At 38.4% G+C, this 15,537-nt stretch overlaps 1 protein-coding gene across 7 annotated transcripts in view; it reads right to left on the bottom strand.

Moving 5' to 3' along the window:
- The window catches only part of ENAH (ENAH actin regulator), a 101,569-nt gene that overhangs the window by 48,689 nt on the left and 37,343 nt on the right, over positions 1 to 15,537 (bottom strand). For all 7 annotated transcript variants that reach the window (XM_065058598.1, XM_065058594.1, XM_065058591.1 and 4 more), the window contains exons 2-3: positions 2,305 to 2,470; positions 700 to 877 (exon numbers count right to left, since the gene is read on the bottom strand). In XM_065058598.1, the coding sequence (XP_064914670.1) occupies positions 700 to 877; positions 2,305 to 2,470 (344 nt within the window). The remainder of the gene's footprint in view (positions 1 to 699; positions 878 to 2,304; positions 2,471 to 15,537) is intronic.

Here is a 15,537-nt window from a genome sequence, read left to right on the forward strand (position 1 = left end):
GTGTTACAATGACGAATATGCTGTAGAGCCTACCCAGAATATATTACAGACACCTGCTGAAGTCAAAGTTTTCCACCAGTGTTTTAAACCCTCTATGTCATCCTGTGCTCCAAACAAATTCAATTAGTGATCACTTGTCTAAATTATATGTGCCCATCTGAATGTTACCCCTGGATCCAACTTCTCCAAGCTAGAAAACTCTGTAGAGTATGAACTGCCAAAGAGGATGACCTGAATTCCAAAGTTCAGAGGAGGAAAAAAAAACCCTGATGTTTTTATAATAAACCAGTACTCAAGGAGAAGGAAAAATACCAATACACATTAAGAACACCAAATGCCTCTAGAAATCCTGAAAAAATGCCCTTATTAAGAGCTGCACATTTCTTGGTTAAGTGTTTTTGTTTCCTAAAAAAAAATAAATAAGCAAAGTAGGCAAGGTTCTAACACGTATGTAATAGATTACTTGAAAACAGGTTTACTTGTTAGGAATTGTGTTTACATGGATGTCAAGTCGAGAATCACTAGTAAGGAGCAGCACAGGCAGACAAAAAACATCCAAATAATTAAAATGGCTAGAGGCTGAATCATTATTAGAAACAAGACTTACTGACTTTTGTGCATAAACATTTGAATTTATTGCATCTCTATATTTGGACAATCCTAAAAAAAAAAAAATAATAATAATTAAGAGGCTCTTACCAGCTTCCTGTGAATTTAATACTTCTAAGGCATGCATCATGGCACTTGCGAAGACATTGGCATCTTCTTTGCTGCCAAAATTCAGACCATACACCTGCCTAGCATCACGCCACTGGTGGAAGGTCTGTGTAGCCTGATTGTACTTCAGCCCTTTCGGAATGGCACAATTTATTACCACCTATAATCATTTAAAAAAGAAAATTATTTATGTTTAAAATTGCTGTTCCATGACAAGATTCAGCTTCATGTAGATTTTATTCCAGGGTTAATTCCAGTCCCACAATCCACAAGATCTCCACATTGAAGCACATATCCATTTCAATTTTAATTCCAATGCTGCACGAAATCATTGATAAGAATACACGAGGGGACTAATGCGATGCTTTGTATGGACTTTTGTGACCGAAGCGTTCTCATTCCAGACGATGCGGTGATGTTTCGTAACAGCAATGCAGTAATAGCAACAGTTCTGACTTTTAGTAGCAGTGTACTTGATGGGAATGCGCACTTGGATTTCTGAAACTCAGTTTTCCATTAACTTCACAGAGTACTTGTCAGAATTATTTTTTTAACCAAGTTATCACCTGCTCACTGCGGCTGCCGCACCCCTTAGCTTGCAGTGCTTGCAATGGCAGTTTATATGGACTTCTACCATGCATCACAAGGTAGCATTTCACGAGATCGTCAGGGCTCACACACAAGGTGTTAAATTCTAGCTAGCAGGAAAACCATTTATTACAAGACATTCACTAAGAACATCTCAATGCGCTTGGATAACTATATCCTCTCACCTTTTTCCACTGAATAATGGGAGAAAAACACCCATATTTGTTCTCAGATGAATGCACAGGGACCATTTATTACTTGGAATAAGCGTTTAATGACAAATCACAGAGGATACTATCAGCCTATGCTTCAAGTGTGTGATAAATGACCAAGAACAGACCAAAAGAATTTTATTAAATGCAGTGAGAGATGGAAAAAGATATATAAGCTTTCCTCAAACAAAAAGATCTTTAACCCCACATCAAGTATCACAAGGTAGAGCATATTTCAAGATGGAGTGCTAAGTTTGCCATTTATTCAAGATCTAATAACCTCTTCATCACGGAAATTAAGATGTAATCCTTGTTGCTCCCTTCTCAACCTCCCAAAGTGGTAGATAATCAGCATTACCAAATGTCAGAAGGTTTTTTGAATAAACTGATCAGATAAGAAATCATGCGTATAACTTCTCATAATACAGGAAGAGCTACAGGACAACTGTTGGTACCTACACAGGCTGCAGCTACAGCAGAGAGTAGGGAAGAAGAAAAGTCCTTAGGCTGCCACTTCGCTTTAAAGAGAATCAGATGACTTCTGTGTGTATCATTATCCTTCCTCCCTAGCCTTTATATTTGTCTGTGGGAAGGAATGGTAAAGAGCACACAAGGTCTATTTTTTATGTTTATGGGGAAAAAGCCATAATACAGTTTTGCTACTTCAATTAAAAAGAAAACCAACTTGTGGTTCTCATAATTTTACTGAAGACCAACTGCTTCATGTTAGAATCAATCACAAAAATAGCTTAAGATTCCTATTCCAGATTTTCAGAGATCGGCTTACCTGATGATCCTGAATCTTCCTGCCCACTACTCTGAATGTGTTGTTGCCCGTGTGATGATATATGTGAACTCTGCTGAACCCAGTTGATCCACCAGCTGGTACCCATTTCTTATTGGCATCATCATAGACCATTACAGCAGCTCGTGCTTGGCAGATACTCTGCTCACTGTTAAAATACAATTATTTTAGATTAGAACATAAAATTACTTACGGCAAATCACTGTTTTTATGTGATTTTTTTTTGTTGTTTTTTTACTTAAAATGTTAAAGTAATACTCCTTTCAATTTGCTGAAACACCCACCTTTCGTTAATACAAAACTACTAGCACTTTGACATTCTGCTTAAAGATGTTCATTCTGAAAAGCTTTGGTAAGACAAACAGGCATGACTATGAATGAAAAAGATCAAGAAGAGACTTCTTTTTGTTCCTTCACTTTCCTACCCACAGTCTTTTTCCCCATCCTCCTCTTCTCCTCACCACCAACCATGAATTTTAATTAAATGCTAAAACCATATACAAGGTTTTCTGCAAAGACTGAAGAACAAAGAATCTGGAGTTTCACTAGCTTCATATAGTTTACATTTTCCATGGGCAATTATGACACTTCTTCAAGAAACAAGGATTGGAAGGTCTTTGCTTCTTTTAATATACATAGAAGAAAACACCCCCCCGCCCCCACCCCAGATAAAGTTCAGCACAAAAAAGTTCACCTGCTCATAAATGAAATGCTTTTTGGTTTTGATGTATTTTACAACAGTAAAATACACCTAGACGTAACATTTCTCCCTGTGAAAAGCTTCTATTGATTACTGAAAAGTGCAAATCTATTAGGAGATTGCTATCAGTAGCTAATCCTGACTATGGAGGTCACCTAGAAGCCTAAAGTTAAAAGGGAGCAGATCATGACTGTCATCATATTAGAAACACAAGAAAGCGAAACATACCATAAACACAATTTATTAGTAGAGGAGTGGGTGACACTACACAAGTTGTCTTTATGGGAAATGCCCAGACGCAGACAGGAAATAAAAACAGAAAGGAATTATTTCTTATCAGTAAGTCAAATTCTCTGAGCACGCCCCTCCAGCACATCCACGTTACGGAAAGCACACAATGCCCGGCTTGCAAGGAATGCAGCCTCGCGTCTGGAAAACTCCAAAGGCTGAAGAGACAGGCATTCTTCATAAATTACAAAAGGAAAGTCATGAAATATTTCTTCAAATTCTATGAATGACAGAGAACACGACTCCCCCCAAGACTTTCTTGAGTTTTTGGTGGGTTTTTATTGTTTGGTTGGTTGGTTCAAGAAGGGTGAATATTTCTTTGTTGGGGTTTTTTTTAAAAGATCATGCTGAATTTCCCCAATATCTTATTTCCATCTCCTGGCACATGAAAATTCGGCAGTGTATCCAGCTGTTTTCTTAAATTTCAATACCGACGTTTTCGAGAAAACATAGCATCAATTAGTATCACACTTTCCATGGCACTCCAACAATTAGAAAAGCACTCAACACTGGGATGCCTTTCAAGGCTCAGAGAAAAGAGAGAATACTGAGATCATGGCTGGTATGCTTGCGAGAGATTAAAGATCAGATGAGAAAATTCACTCTTATTTTTAAAAACACGCATGTTCTAGTCTCATCACCTATTCAGCAACTAGATCAGAATGGGAAAACAACCTATAATTAGACCTCCCTTTTTCTAGTCAGAAATTTACTCAATACAGGGATACTAAGATTATAATACACATGTATACACGCATACACACACGCGCACGCTTGTGTGTGTGTATACACGCATATACACACGCGCACACACATGTGTGTATGTATACACGCATATATGTGTGTGTATATCTACGTGTAGTCCTTCTTTTCTCAGCGTAGTTCATCTCATAGTTTACAATTTAGACCAAAAGGATCACACCTGATCCAAGAAGAAAGATTAACCGCAAAGAAAATAAAATTAGTTAAACGTTTTGGGTGTTCCACAGTCCCATTACAAGCCTGCCACAGGTAAAGAAGAAGGTTGCCTCACCTGAGAGGACAATGCAAGAACCTACTAGGTTTCCATATTTTTATATTATTTGGGCACACAACCATCTTAAAGTTCAAACCCAGCAGTATTCTGCACTGTTCACAAAGTACAGGACAAACAGTAATGGTTTTCTAAAATGTGTAACAGTTATTACAGAAAACTTGGAAAATCTCTGAACCCAAACCAGATTTTTTCCTGCATTTGAATTTGGATCAATCACAGGCATGATAAACCATAGGTGACAGGACCTAGATACTGATTTGGAAGCAGAGCCATGTGCTTTGCAGAGTTCTTGCCAAAAAGTAACTTCATCTCAATCATGTGTCAGACAGATTTAAAAAAAAAAATCATTTAGATTCTATTAAAAATTGAGACTGTGAGTATAAGCTAATATGTTCCAACTACAAAGAAAGAAGAAGAGAGTGATTGAGTAATGGTAGAGTGATCAGAAGATTTAATTAGCAGGACAGACCATCAAGTTCTGACATTGTTATTCAGAGCGTTCTCTTTCTTTGCCCTGCCATGGTCCTACCACAGGCCTACGTTTTACAAAAGTATTTACTTTTTTTTTTTAACATAACAAGGAAAAAAAACCCTACTCATTTTAGAACTACTTGGTATTCAAGTGGCACAATTCGTAAGTGCAAATAAGATGACCTTGAGTAGAATTTCTAGCTTTTCTTTAACAACTGTTACACTATTTTTAGTTACACTTCTTAGGCTATGCCTTCTAACTGGAAATATTACTCAAGTCTAGGTCTCAAATATTTCATGCTCCATTTAAAAGAAAAGAATTTTCTTAATAGCAGGGGATTATTCTTAACCATATAAAGTTATAAGATGATTCACATACTTTAAAAAATGACAAATAAAAACAATTTCCAGTTGACCTATTCAATCATTACACAATAAGCCTCCTGCCTTCATTTCACACAAATTCTGTAACTAAAATTTTCATGTTCCAGGTCTATAATTTTCATATCCAGGTACCAATTTGAAGGTGACACACTCCCCTCTTGCCAACAGCGCCCACCACCCATCACTTTGTTTATCAGACTGCAGCAATAAGATGGAAAAATGAAGCTATCACTATCAGAAACAAATTAAACCATCACAGTGCACTTTTGCCAGGGTTCAATAATTGTACATTACTACATGTAGGAGAGATTAATTCAATTAATTTATTTCTCTTAGCAAAAAGTTCTGCACTCTAAAGTGATTACTTTTTGTTTTGAAGAAAAGCATGGAGGTGGGAGATTCAGCACAGAAGAATCTTCAGGTCTGCTCTGCGGTGACCATTTGATAGTTTAACATTTGAACACGGTATATTACAGCAACTAGATACCATAAAACTCAAAAATTGTCAGTTTTTAAAGTAACATGCACATCTTAACTCCACTAAACTCAAAGGGCTACACCAAATCGAAAATCCATGCTGTTAGCTCATGACGATCTTTGACAGGTCCAATGAAAAATAAGGTTACGTTTTATTTCCATGATCAGCCTTTTCCTTTGAAGATGCTGAGTGTATCATACAGTCTGTTACTAGAACCTGAGCCAGTGCGCTTTGTATTCCTCTACTATATGTGAGCTTAAACTTCAGTTCAAAGGAGCAGGAGCCAAGTGAATCAGAACAGTGCCGTTCATCATACTTCTTGCTCTTCAATCTTATTACACTTTCCTGCTGTACTTTTAACAGAAGACAGGTCTTCAGTGATCTCAGTATTTGAACAGGGACTCTTCACAGCCCACAGGGCTTTCTGCAACACACATGTCCCTTAAACTGCAGGAACTGACCCTAAGGTGCTCAAAGATGACTTTGTTCACTGTACCAGAATCACTTTGGTCTCATCTCAAACACCACACCAACCCCTTTTTTTTTTTTTCCAGATTACTTTAGCACCAGCAGGAAATAAACAAATTGTCTACAGTCATGTTACAAGAGAAAAGGAAACAGGCTTTCATCTTTTTGCCACATCATTAGGCCTTCAAAAGCATCCTATGGTTGTCTATCTACAAATGTTCCTTTTTCTGGTATGCTGTACTTGTTCCAGAAACCATCACATTTGGATTAGCCTGCACCTTCCCAACATGACAGCTCATTAGTGGATGCAAGAAAATGAGCGAAGGGATCAATCTCCAGCTTCAAATGCTCCTGCCAAAATGCACAGCTGCTCACAGAACTGATTGCTGACTTACTAGGGCAGTGGGTTGGAGAACTAAAGCGACAATCTGAATAATAACTAAGAAAATAAAGAATTTGTCTGTTCCCATGTAAACTTACCACACTAAGTCTACAAAATTATACTCAGAAAAGGGAAAATTCAGAAAAAGGAAGATTCATGCACAATAGGGCTTGCCAAACCGTAGGAAACAAAGTGTACAAGCTCCCTTCCCAGAATGTAAAGCTTGACAAATAGCTGGATAAATATATGTTAGGAGGAGTTCTTCTCTAGACAAAGATGTAAAGCTCTGATTGTTCAAGCCAACCATTATTCTGGATAAGTCCACCTACAGCAATACCATATAAAGCCAACGACAGGGTGGTTGTTTTTTATTTGGGGTGGAAGAGTGGGGGGAGGTCTGGCACCCAAAAGACTCATAAAAAAAAACCAACACAGTAGTAATGAATCATAAGATTATTCTTATGAGAGAATATACTTTCCTCCTCCAGTTATGAGATCATATGGAAAGCTCAAACCATAGCAAACTGAACCCTAACAGACATCATCCCTTCACCCAGATGGAATGTGCTCATTCTTTCAGATCCCAAGTTCTTAAGCAAAATGCACCGTGACACCAATGCACAGTCTGCTGACCTAAGCCTGTTTTATTTTTTTCCTCCTCCCAAGAAGGGAAGGCTTCATTTTCCTCCTTCAATAACTAAAAAGGATGAATAGACTTAAATGAAAACAGCACGACTGCAGCCACAGAAAAGATTATTTAAATGTACTAACAAAAGCAAGGAAAGGCTATGATTGCTCTGATTCTATTTTTGTCAGTGATGTAACAATGAGGTTTTTTGAAAATCATATCCCACTACCGCTTCTTTTGGTGATTCAGGGTTTTTTTTGCCATGTTCTCAATTTACAGAAACATAACAACATGTTCTTAAATGTGCAGTCTTTGTGGGGCAAAAGAAATGGAAAGAGACGCTGATTCATCAAACGCCTGTTTTGGATTTTCAAACCATGTGGTGCAAAGCTAGAAAGAAACTCCAAACATTTCCAATACTTACATCTTAAAATATACATTTTTTAAAAGCAGCTAAATGCTGGTCTGGATATCAAGTTTTATACTTTGGTGGTGGTGTTTCATAAGATGATTTTCCCTGCTTTTTCCTGAACCCCAACTGGCACATCACAGTGAAAAAGTGTGTTCTCCACTATTAAAACAAAACAACAACCAAAACAACCCCAAACAACAAACTACAACATACTGTGTACTGTACCACTACCTCCTATTAACTAAAATAGACACTTTGTAGACACAGTTGTCACATATTCTAAGCTGCTCATTTGGTTTAACTCAACACTTAAGCTACTTATTATCTTACAGTCAACATAAAAATATTACCAATGCCTTCAAATATGCTCCTCACATTATGATCTACTGAGAACCAGACTGAAATCAACTACATAGATTAATATTTATTTTGTGGAGCAGGGGATGGGTTTGGATTTGTTTGAGGGGTGGGATGTAAGTGGGTAGAGAGGAAGAACTTTGGGGCACTGAAGTTTTTAGCTCACAATCCACTGCTTTATTTTTACTCATTTTTTGAACTTTAACACTTGAGCCAAAAGCAAATCTCAGAGGAAGCTGAGTATAACAATTACTATCTCCTCCTGCCAATTAAACCAGCATCCATACCATCAACAGGACATCATGAGAAAATATAATCCATTTGGGCTCAGTGAGGGTTAATTAACTTTCTCTGCAACTCATCCTCACTTGACAGGTAAGAAGTTCAACTTTTTCGTGCATTAATAAAACCCAGCTGAATGTGCTGCTGCGGGGGCACGTTACGTGCTTGGTACAGCAGAAGGAACTACGCCATGCTGTGCTGCTTCCATTCAGCTTCCAATGATGTGGCTTGTCCACCCCAACTGAGAAGCAGCTGAGGGAACTGGGGCTGTTCAGCCTGGAGAAAAGGAGGCTGAGGGGAGACCTTATCGCTGTCTGCAACTACCTGGAAGGAGGTTGTAGCGTGGAGGGGGTTGGGCTCTTCTCCCAAGTAGCAAGTGATGGGATGAGACGGAAATGGCCTCAAGTTGCACCAAGGGAGGTTTAGATTGGGTATTAGGAAAAAATTTTCACAGAAAGGGTTGTGAAGCACTGGAACAGGCTGCCCAGGGAAGTGGTGGAGTCGCCATCTCTGGAGGGGTTTAAAAGATGCATATATGAGGCTCTTAGGGATATGGCTTAGAGGTGGATTTAGGTTATGGTTGGACTTGATGATCTTAAGGGTCTCTTCCAACCAAAATGATTCTATGATTCTATACAAGACATGCAGATGTGGTGCTTTGGGACACGGTTTAGTGGTGCATTTGTTAGTACTAGGTAGCGGTTGGACTTGATGATCGTAAAGGTCTCTTCCAACCTAAGTAATTCTATTATTCTATAACTAGTATAGAATTTAGTTGCTATTCAGCTTTTAGAATACAACTAAATTGAGACCAGCTGATTTATCTGACAGGTTTGCGCTGCAGATTCTTCTCCTGACACTATAACCCCCCTGAGGACAAGTGTGGTTGCTGATTTCTTCCAGCAGGTCCAACTCAGAGAAGAGCTGCTCTTCAAACAGGCAGTGAACACAGAGGGAGCAGCTCCAGATTGCTTCACCAACAGCTCTCCTGCTAACAAGTGAGTACTTGTGTCTGTGCCTAGAAAACTTTTGACTGATAACTGAGAGATTCATTCATCTCTCCCACATTTTTTGTCTCTGATAACCGAGAGATTCATTCATCTCTCCCACATTTTCTTCTCGCGAACTACTCAGAATACAGATTAGCTGCAACGTCAGAAACCACAGGGAAATTCTGTATGGGAAAGTCTCAACTACAAATAGAACTACTACTGCTGAAGAACAGGAGAAACTGAATCTAACCTCTGAGATTAACAGCTGGCAGAGACAAAGGTGTTTTTGCTTTTGACACAGAATTCTGCAATGCTCCATTCCACAGCCTTAGCTGGTGCACAGTTTATTGAAGCAAAACTTTCTTTGCTCAATGAGCACCTTCCACTGAAATAAAATTGTTTTTTCATCTTGGGTATAAAAGCATTAAACATTAATTTCAGAGCAATCTGCTCTTGGAACAAGTGCAATTCACAGAATAAATTTCTCTTCTTGCTATAAATCTGTTCCTTCACAATTCTGCAGTTGTAGCTTGTTCCACAACAGCAGGTGAATATCAAACAGGTGAAGGAAATCATTGCAGGACATTCAGGCAGAAAAATAAATATGCAGAACAAAAGCCTGATGCGAAATGAAAGTCCACTTTTCGCATAGGTTTATCAATTTATAACCCCAGGATTTTTTTTTCTACATTGTTTCACATACCATATGTAACATAAGATTATTTCATGCAACAGACAAAGTTGTTTTGAGTTTGCAATTCAGTACTGTCTCTAGGTTTGTCATATGCTGATTCACATTAAAATTCAGCTATTCTTTTCTTTAAGAAACGCTACTTCAGTTTGAAAATGCATGCTGGAGTCAGACTGAAAAGCTCACAGTCTGGAACAGTATTCTAAAAATACTCATCTTAATTTATTTTTTGTTGTTTGTTTGTTTTAAATGGACAACAACACTTAAAGTAAGCACACAAGCTGAAACAATCTAGAATGGACACCTAAGAAATTAGAACAAAGAATGTGTTGTATTGGTGAGACAACCCTTAATAAAAACAAAGGGTTGATGGGAATTAAATAGCAGACTGAAAACCATTGATTTTGAACAGCATGAAATTAGTTATATTAACAATGGCTAACTATATAAGTAATATGCAATTATATAATGTGCTATAATATTAATATCTATTATATATTCTTGTGCATATGTAACTAATTATATGTAGTTACAATCTCCATCCCCAACTTAGATTCCTAAATACTTTCTGAAGTCCACCTTCCAATTCTCATCTCAAACTGATGATGACATTAAATTAAAAATGACTGTTGTTACCATTACAGGCAGATTAAGCAAAATTTAAAACCAAAAAAGGTTTCTGAAGTGACTTAAGTAGGTCATATCAATGAAATGTTTCATGGAAGGAGCTCTTTAACCAGTACAAGAAGTCCCTTTCCAAACCTTAAAGAGATTGTAAGATTACTCAAAACCAGGTATCGGTTTACAAACAGGAATAGAAATGAAAGTATATGATATACAAAGGAAGGGATGTTTTTAAAGCAACTACTTCAGCAGACAAAAGGAATGACCATTTGCCATCTTTTTTTTTCCAAAAGACTAAAATTCTTAACTTAATAATTCACAGTACACATTGCCTTCTATAAACTCAGAGATACTCGAAACTTATCCAAAAAACCATGATCCAACTCAGAACTTCATCTCCATCACTTAATTTTCCACAGGTTACTTGATAAGCTTGATTTTTTTTTTCCTTTACTTCTTTGTATTACTGTACTACCCACATATTTATCCTTTGTGTTTGTTAAGAGGAAGAGTTTTTCACTTAGGGCTCAAGGTTTTCCTTATAACTAATTTGCATTGAAAAGAACAGAACGCAGCACTAGAATGTTCTACATGTCCAAAGAGCATGCTCAGCCTTGGTGCAGATGATATTCTGGATGCTTAAAGTGTGAGGTTTTAAATCTCAGTGAAGAATTTACTTGGGCCACTCAGACTTTACAAAGTTTATACAAACTTTACTAGGTTTACTTAAAAATCCAAGTTATGAGATGGAGAAGAACTTAGATATGCTGAAATTTTTACATGAGATTTGGTCCTAGCCTTTTACTCAAACCTAGTGATAACTTCATGGAAATACTTAATTAAAAGCCTTCATTATTTAGTTTTGAGACAAGATTTTCGATTAAGAAACCCGCAAGTGACAAAAGCAATATTTTCCCATAATTTTTTTTTTCTAGAATTTTCTGGATTTTTTTCATCCTATAAAGAACCACAAAGCTTCAACACTCCCCCCCCCCCCCCCAAATAAATGAGGGTGGGGGAGGGGCAGAAATCAGAATTACACAGTAGGTGGGTACTTCATTATAACACATTTGCACTGGAGCAGAGGGGAATCTTACTAGCCTTTTTTTTTTTATACTGGTAAAATACAGTTTTGCACTTATACTCCACAGAACATGATTCAGTTTACGCTTCCTCCATGCACTCACTCTTATTTTTTTACTTTTATCCTCTTACACGGGGTGTCCTCTGAGACACGGTGTTCTTGGTAATTTATCCAGATATTTTTCCTGAAAATACTGCATTGTTAGAATCAGATCCACTTTTCCACTGATTCTTCTAACAGGTTTCTCAAGGGCATTTACCATTTTATTTATACTAAATGGTTATGCAGAATCTATGCAGTAATTTAAATAGATTAGGTTTCCTAAATGCAGATTCGACACAGCGGCATTGAAAGCCAAAGGTTTTGCCACATTAAGGTTAAAACTGCCTGGACAGCAATTTTACTCACAGTAAACCAGGAGCAGAAGATTCCTGCCATGATCTTTCATGCATTTCAAGACAGATTTTTATCAAAAATCAGCTTCTCTGTCTACTTTTTGACAAAGCTAATAGAAAACAAGCTCTACAGCACAATCTGGGAATGAATCAATTTGTAAGCACGAGGATACACCGTAACTGAACAAAGCTAACAGCCATAAAATCAAAACCTTTACTGAATAGGATCACGACTGATTTAAAAGTTCAAATCTTTTAGCTTAAAGGTCTTAAAGACAGGACCAAAGGCTAGCGTCTTTCCTACAAATAGTCTATTTTGATGGTTTGTTGTTTTCCTTGCTACGATTCCATGAATCTGAGCCCAGTCATATTCTGGAAAGCTGTTTTAAGCGGGCATGAAAAACAACATCTTCAGCAACTAGACTGACAGTTGACGATTTCCTGTGAAAAACACTTAACATATATTTCCTATCTTCTATACATATTTTAACAAAAAGTGACCTTATTATGTTATTTCTTAAGCTTGCAACACATGGTAGAAATCACAGCTTTCAGAGTCCAGATTCCCCAGGCAATCTGAGTTCCCAAACACACACTGCAACAGAATCCGTCATTACATCGCCATTGCTGCAGATCAGGTAACTCATTTTACTTTCAGATAAAGAATGCCCAGCTCCTCCTGGAATAGAGAGCCAGGAGCATTTTTACATTACCTATTTAATACAATGTCTGCCTCCGATGTAGAGAGCTGTGTAAAGGGAACGTGGCTGATCTTTGATTGAGACATTATAGCCCCAGTGTTAATATATGAATACACAATTCATAGTTCATCACAAGAAAGATTCTTGTATGAAGTGTCTTTCTAATTTCACCTAAAAATATGAAAGTAAAAATCGTATATTAATACTTTCTTTTAAACACCGAGTTGACATTAGCATGAATGTGTGTCCAGTGCAGAAATGAGACAGCAGCAGAGGACACAGAAAAGGCTACATGTAATTTGCCTTGGTCTCTGCTGGCAAATTCTGTTCTGACTTCCCAGCTCTGCATGAGCACTGGAGTACTATCTGCAGCAGAAAAAAAATTAAGTTAGGGGCCCCAGTTAGATAAAAGTGGTACAGAAAGTCTATTGAATTGAACAGTACGCACCCAACAAGGGTGGAGGCGTCTAGGTGGTGACATTATGAGGCCGTTCCAACATGTTTACAAGGTGATCACGGGAAGTTCCTGGCAGCTGGAAACAAGGAAATGTTGTGACCATCCTCCAGCAGCACAAGAACCGAGGCTCAGGGATCCAGAGGCTCCAAGGGCTGCAGTAGCAGTTCAACATCAAACTGGTAAACTATCACTGCTCAGTTTCTCAGGGGTCAATACCAGCTCTGATACTGTTTCATGTCCTTGTTAACGACTAGGAAAACAGGATGGAATGTAACTTCAGCAAGCCTATAGATGGTCTTCCCTAAATTGGGATAGACTGATATGCTAGACAGTAGAGCTACTGTTCAGAGGAGTCCCAGCAAGTTGGTGAAACTGGCTGGCAGAAATCTCAGAAAGGCAAGAACAAAACTTGCAGCTGGGACAAAATAACCACCAGGCTGTAGAAGGTGATTATTCCCCTCTATTCAGACCGTCTCTGGTATATTGTGCCCAGTTTGGGGCTCCCCAGTAGAGGGAAAGACTTTGAAAAATTGTAGCAAATCAAACAGAAAACCATCGAGGGGCCTGGAGAAAAAGATGCAGGAGAAGCTGAGACAGCAGTGTGTGTGTGTGTGTTCAGTCTTTAGCTAAGGCAGGAACATAACCACCCTTCTCAGCTACTCAATAGGTCATTACAGAGAATACGGAGTCAGAATCTTCTCAAAAGCACACAATAGAAGGATGAGAGGTAATGGTCAGAAGCTGCAGAAAAGGAGCTTTCAAGCCGATAACAAAACGTTGCACCTAGAGAGCAGTTACACACTAGGACAAGCTGCCCAGAGGAGCTAGGGAATCTGCACCCTTGGAGACTTCAACTGGACAAAGTCCCAAGCATCCCGACCTAACTTAAGAGGATACCAGGGGACAGGAGCAGATGAACTTCGAGAACTCACACCTTGACTAAGTCATTCTATGGTTCTAGAAGAAATAGGATTCCTTTCAGAAGGTCCCACTGATTTGCAGACATAAGTACCTTACTTAGGACAATAACCTCCTTAGCACCTCATTTTATTGGAATGTTCTTCCCAAAAATAACATCATCTGTTTCACACTTGAAGTTTCAACCAGATTCTCCTTCTGTATCCTATAAATAAAGATTTTAAACACTCGTAGTACTAATGCTCAATGTCTAAAAGAGGTTTAAATAAACTATGTAGTATTTATATCACTGACCTGTATCTGAATATTTAAAATAGCATTTTACCATGCTATTTAAAATCATTATGATTAGCAGAGTAACTCACTGAATTTGATTGTGAAAAGGAAACAAAATGCTACCGTTCGCAATTCTGGATGGAACATGCAAGAGCAAAACAAAACCCACCAAACTCAAGGATTTGGTAAGTAAAGATCCAAGAGAAAGCAGACCCCTGGATATCTTCCTCTCTGCATCAAAACAACGTAGTTTTCAGTCTTCACCAATTTGTAGCTCTTCCTAAACTTCTCATAATGCTTTCTACCATTAAGAAAACTAAAATGCCCGAAGAAACTATGAAAGGTATAATGAAGTGAGGTAGAAAAATTTGAGCACATTACTTCAATTGAGACACTGCTCAGAGTACTTCAAACATCTTCTATGCAATACTTCCACAATCCTAATGTGGCCCCTTCAGCCCCCTTTTTAAAGCACACAGCATATGTAGAGACAGGAATCAAAACCAGTACTCCCACTGGCGTAAGGCAGAAAAAGTAAAGCATGGTCTTAAAAAAAAGTAGGTGATAAGTTGTTTTCCACGCACATGAAAAGGAAGAAGAAAGAAGCTTTAAGAATTTCGATCAAGTATGAGAAGAACTTAATTATAACTGTAGCAATGTTCCAGGACTGTTAACAAAAGGAGTTGCCAGAATCCCCTTTCATTTGAGATTCTTTTTCAGAAAAGATTCGACAAGATACCTGTCAAGGCTGATCACATTATTACCTTCTTCCTCAAAGAGAACACCAATTGATTAGGTCAGTCCAGATTTCCTATACGCCAAAGCTCTTCACAACCTTCCCTTCCTTCTGTCCTCAGGCAACGTTTTCCCTTTTCACGCCTGCTGTTCAGCAACCACGCTGCTCCTCCACCTCCTCCCTCCTGTCCTTCCTGCTTCCTTGCCCCAGCCATCACCCTCACTCCACACACTCTACAGCCCTGGGTTAACGTGACCAACTCCTCAAATCCCCTAATCCCAGACAGGTGCCCAACACTAATTCATGGAATCACAGAATGGTTGGGCTTGGAAGGGACCTCTGGAGATCATCCAGTCCAACCCACCTGATAAAGCAGCTTCACGCAGAGCAGATCACACAGGAATGTGTCCTTGGGGGTTTTAATGTCTACAGAGAAGGAGACTCCACAATCTCTC

Source organism: Columba livia, chromosome 3 (assembly GCF_036013475.1).
Source record: "Columba livia isolate bColLiv1 breed racing homer chromosome 3, bColLiv1.pat.W.v2, whole genome shotgun sequence".
Classification (NCBI taxonomy): Eukaryota; Metazoa; Chordata; class Aves; order Columbiformes; family Columbidae; genus Columba; species Columba livia.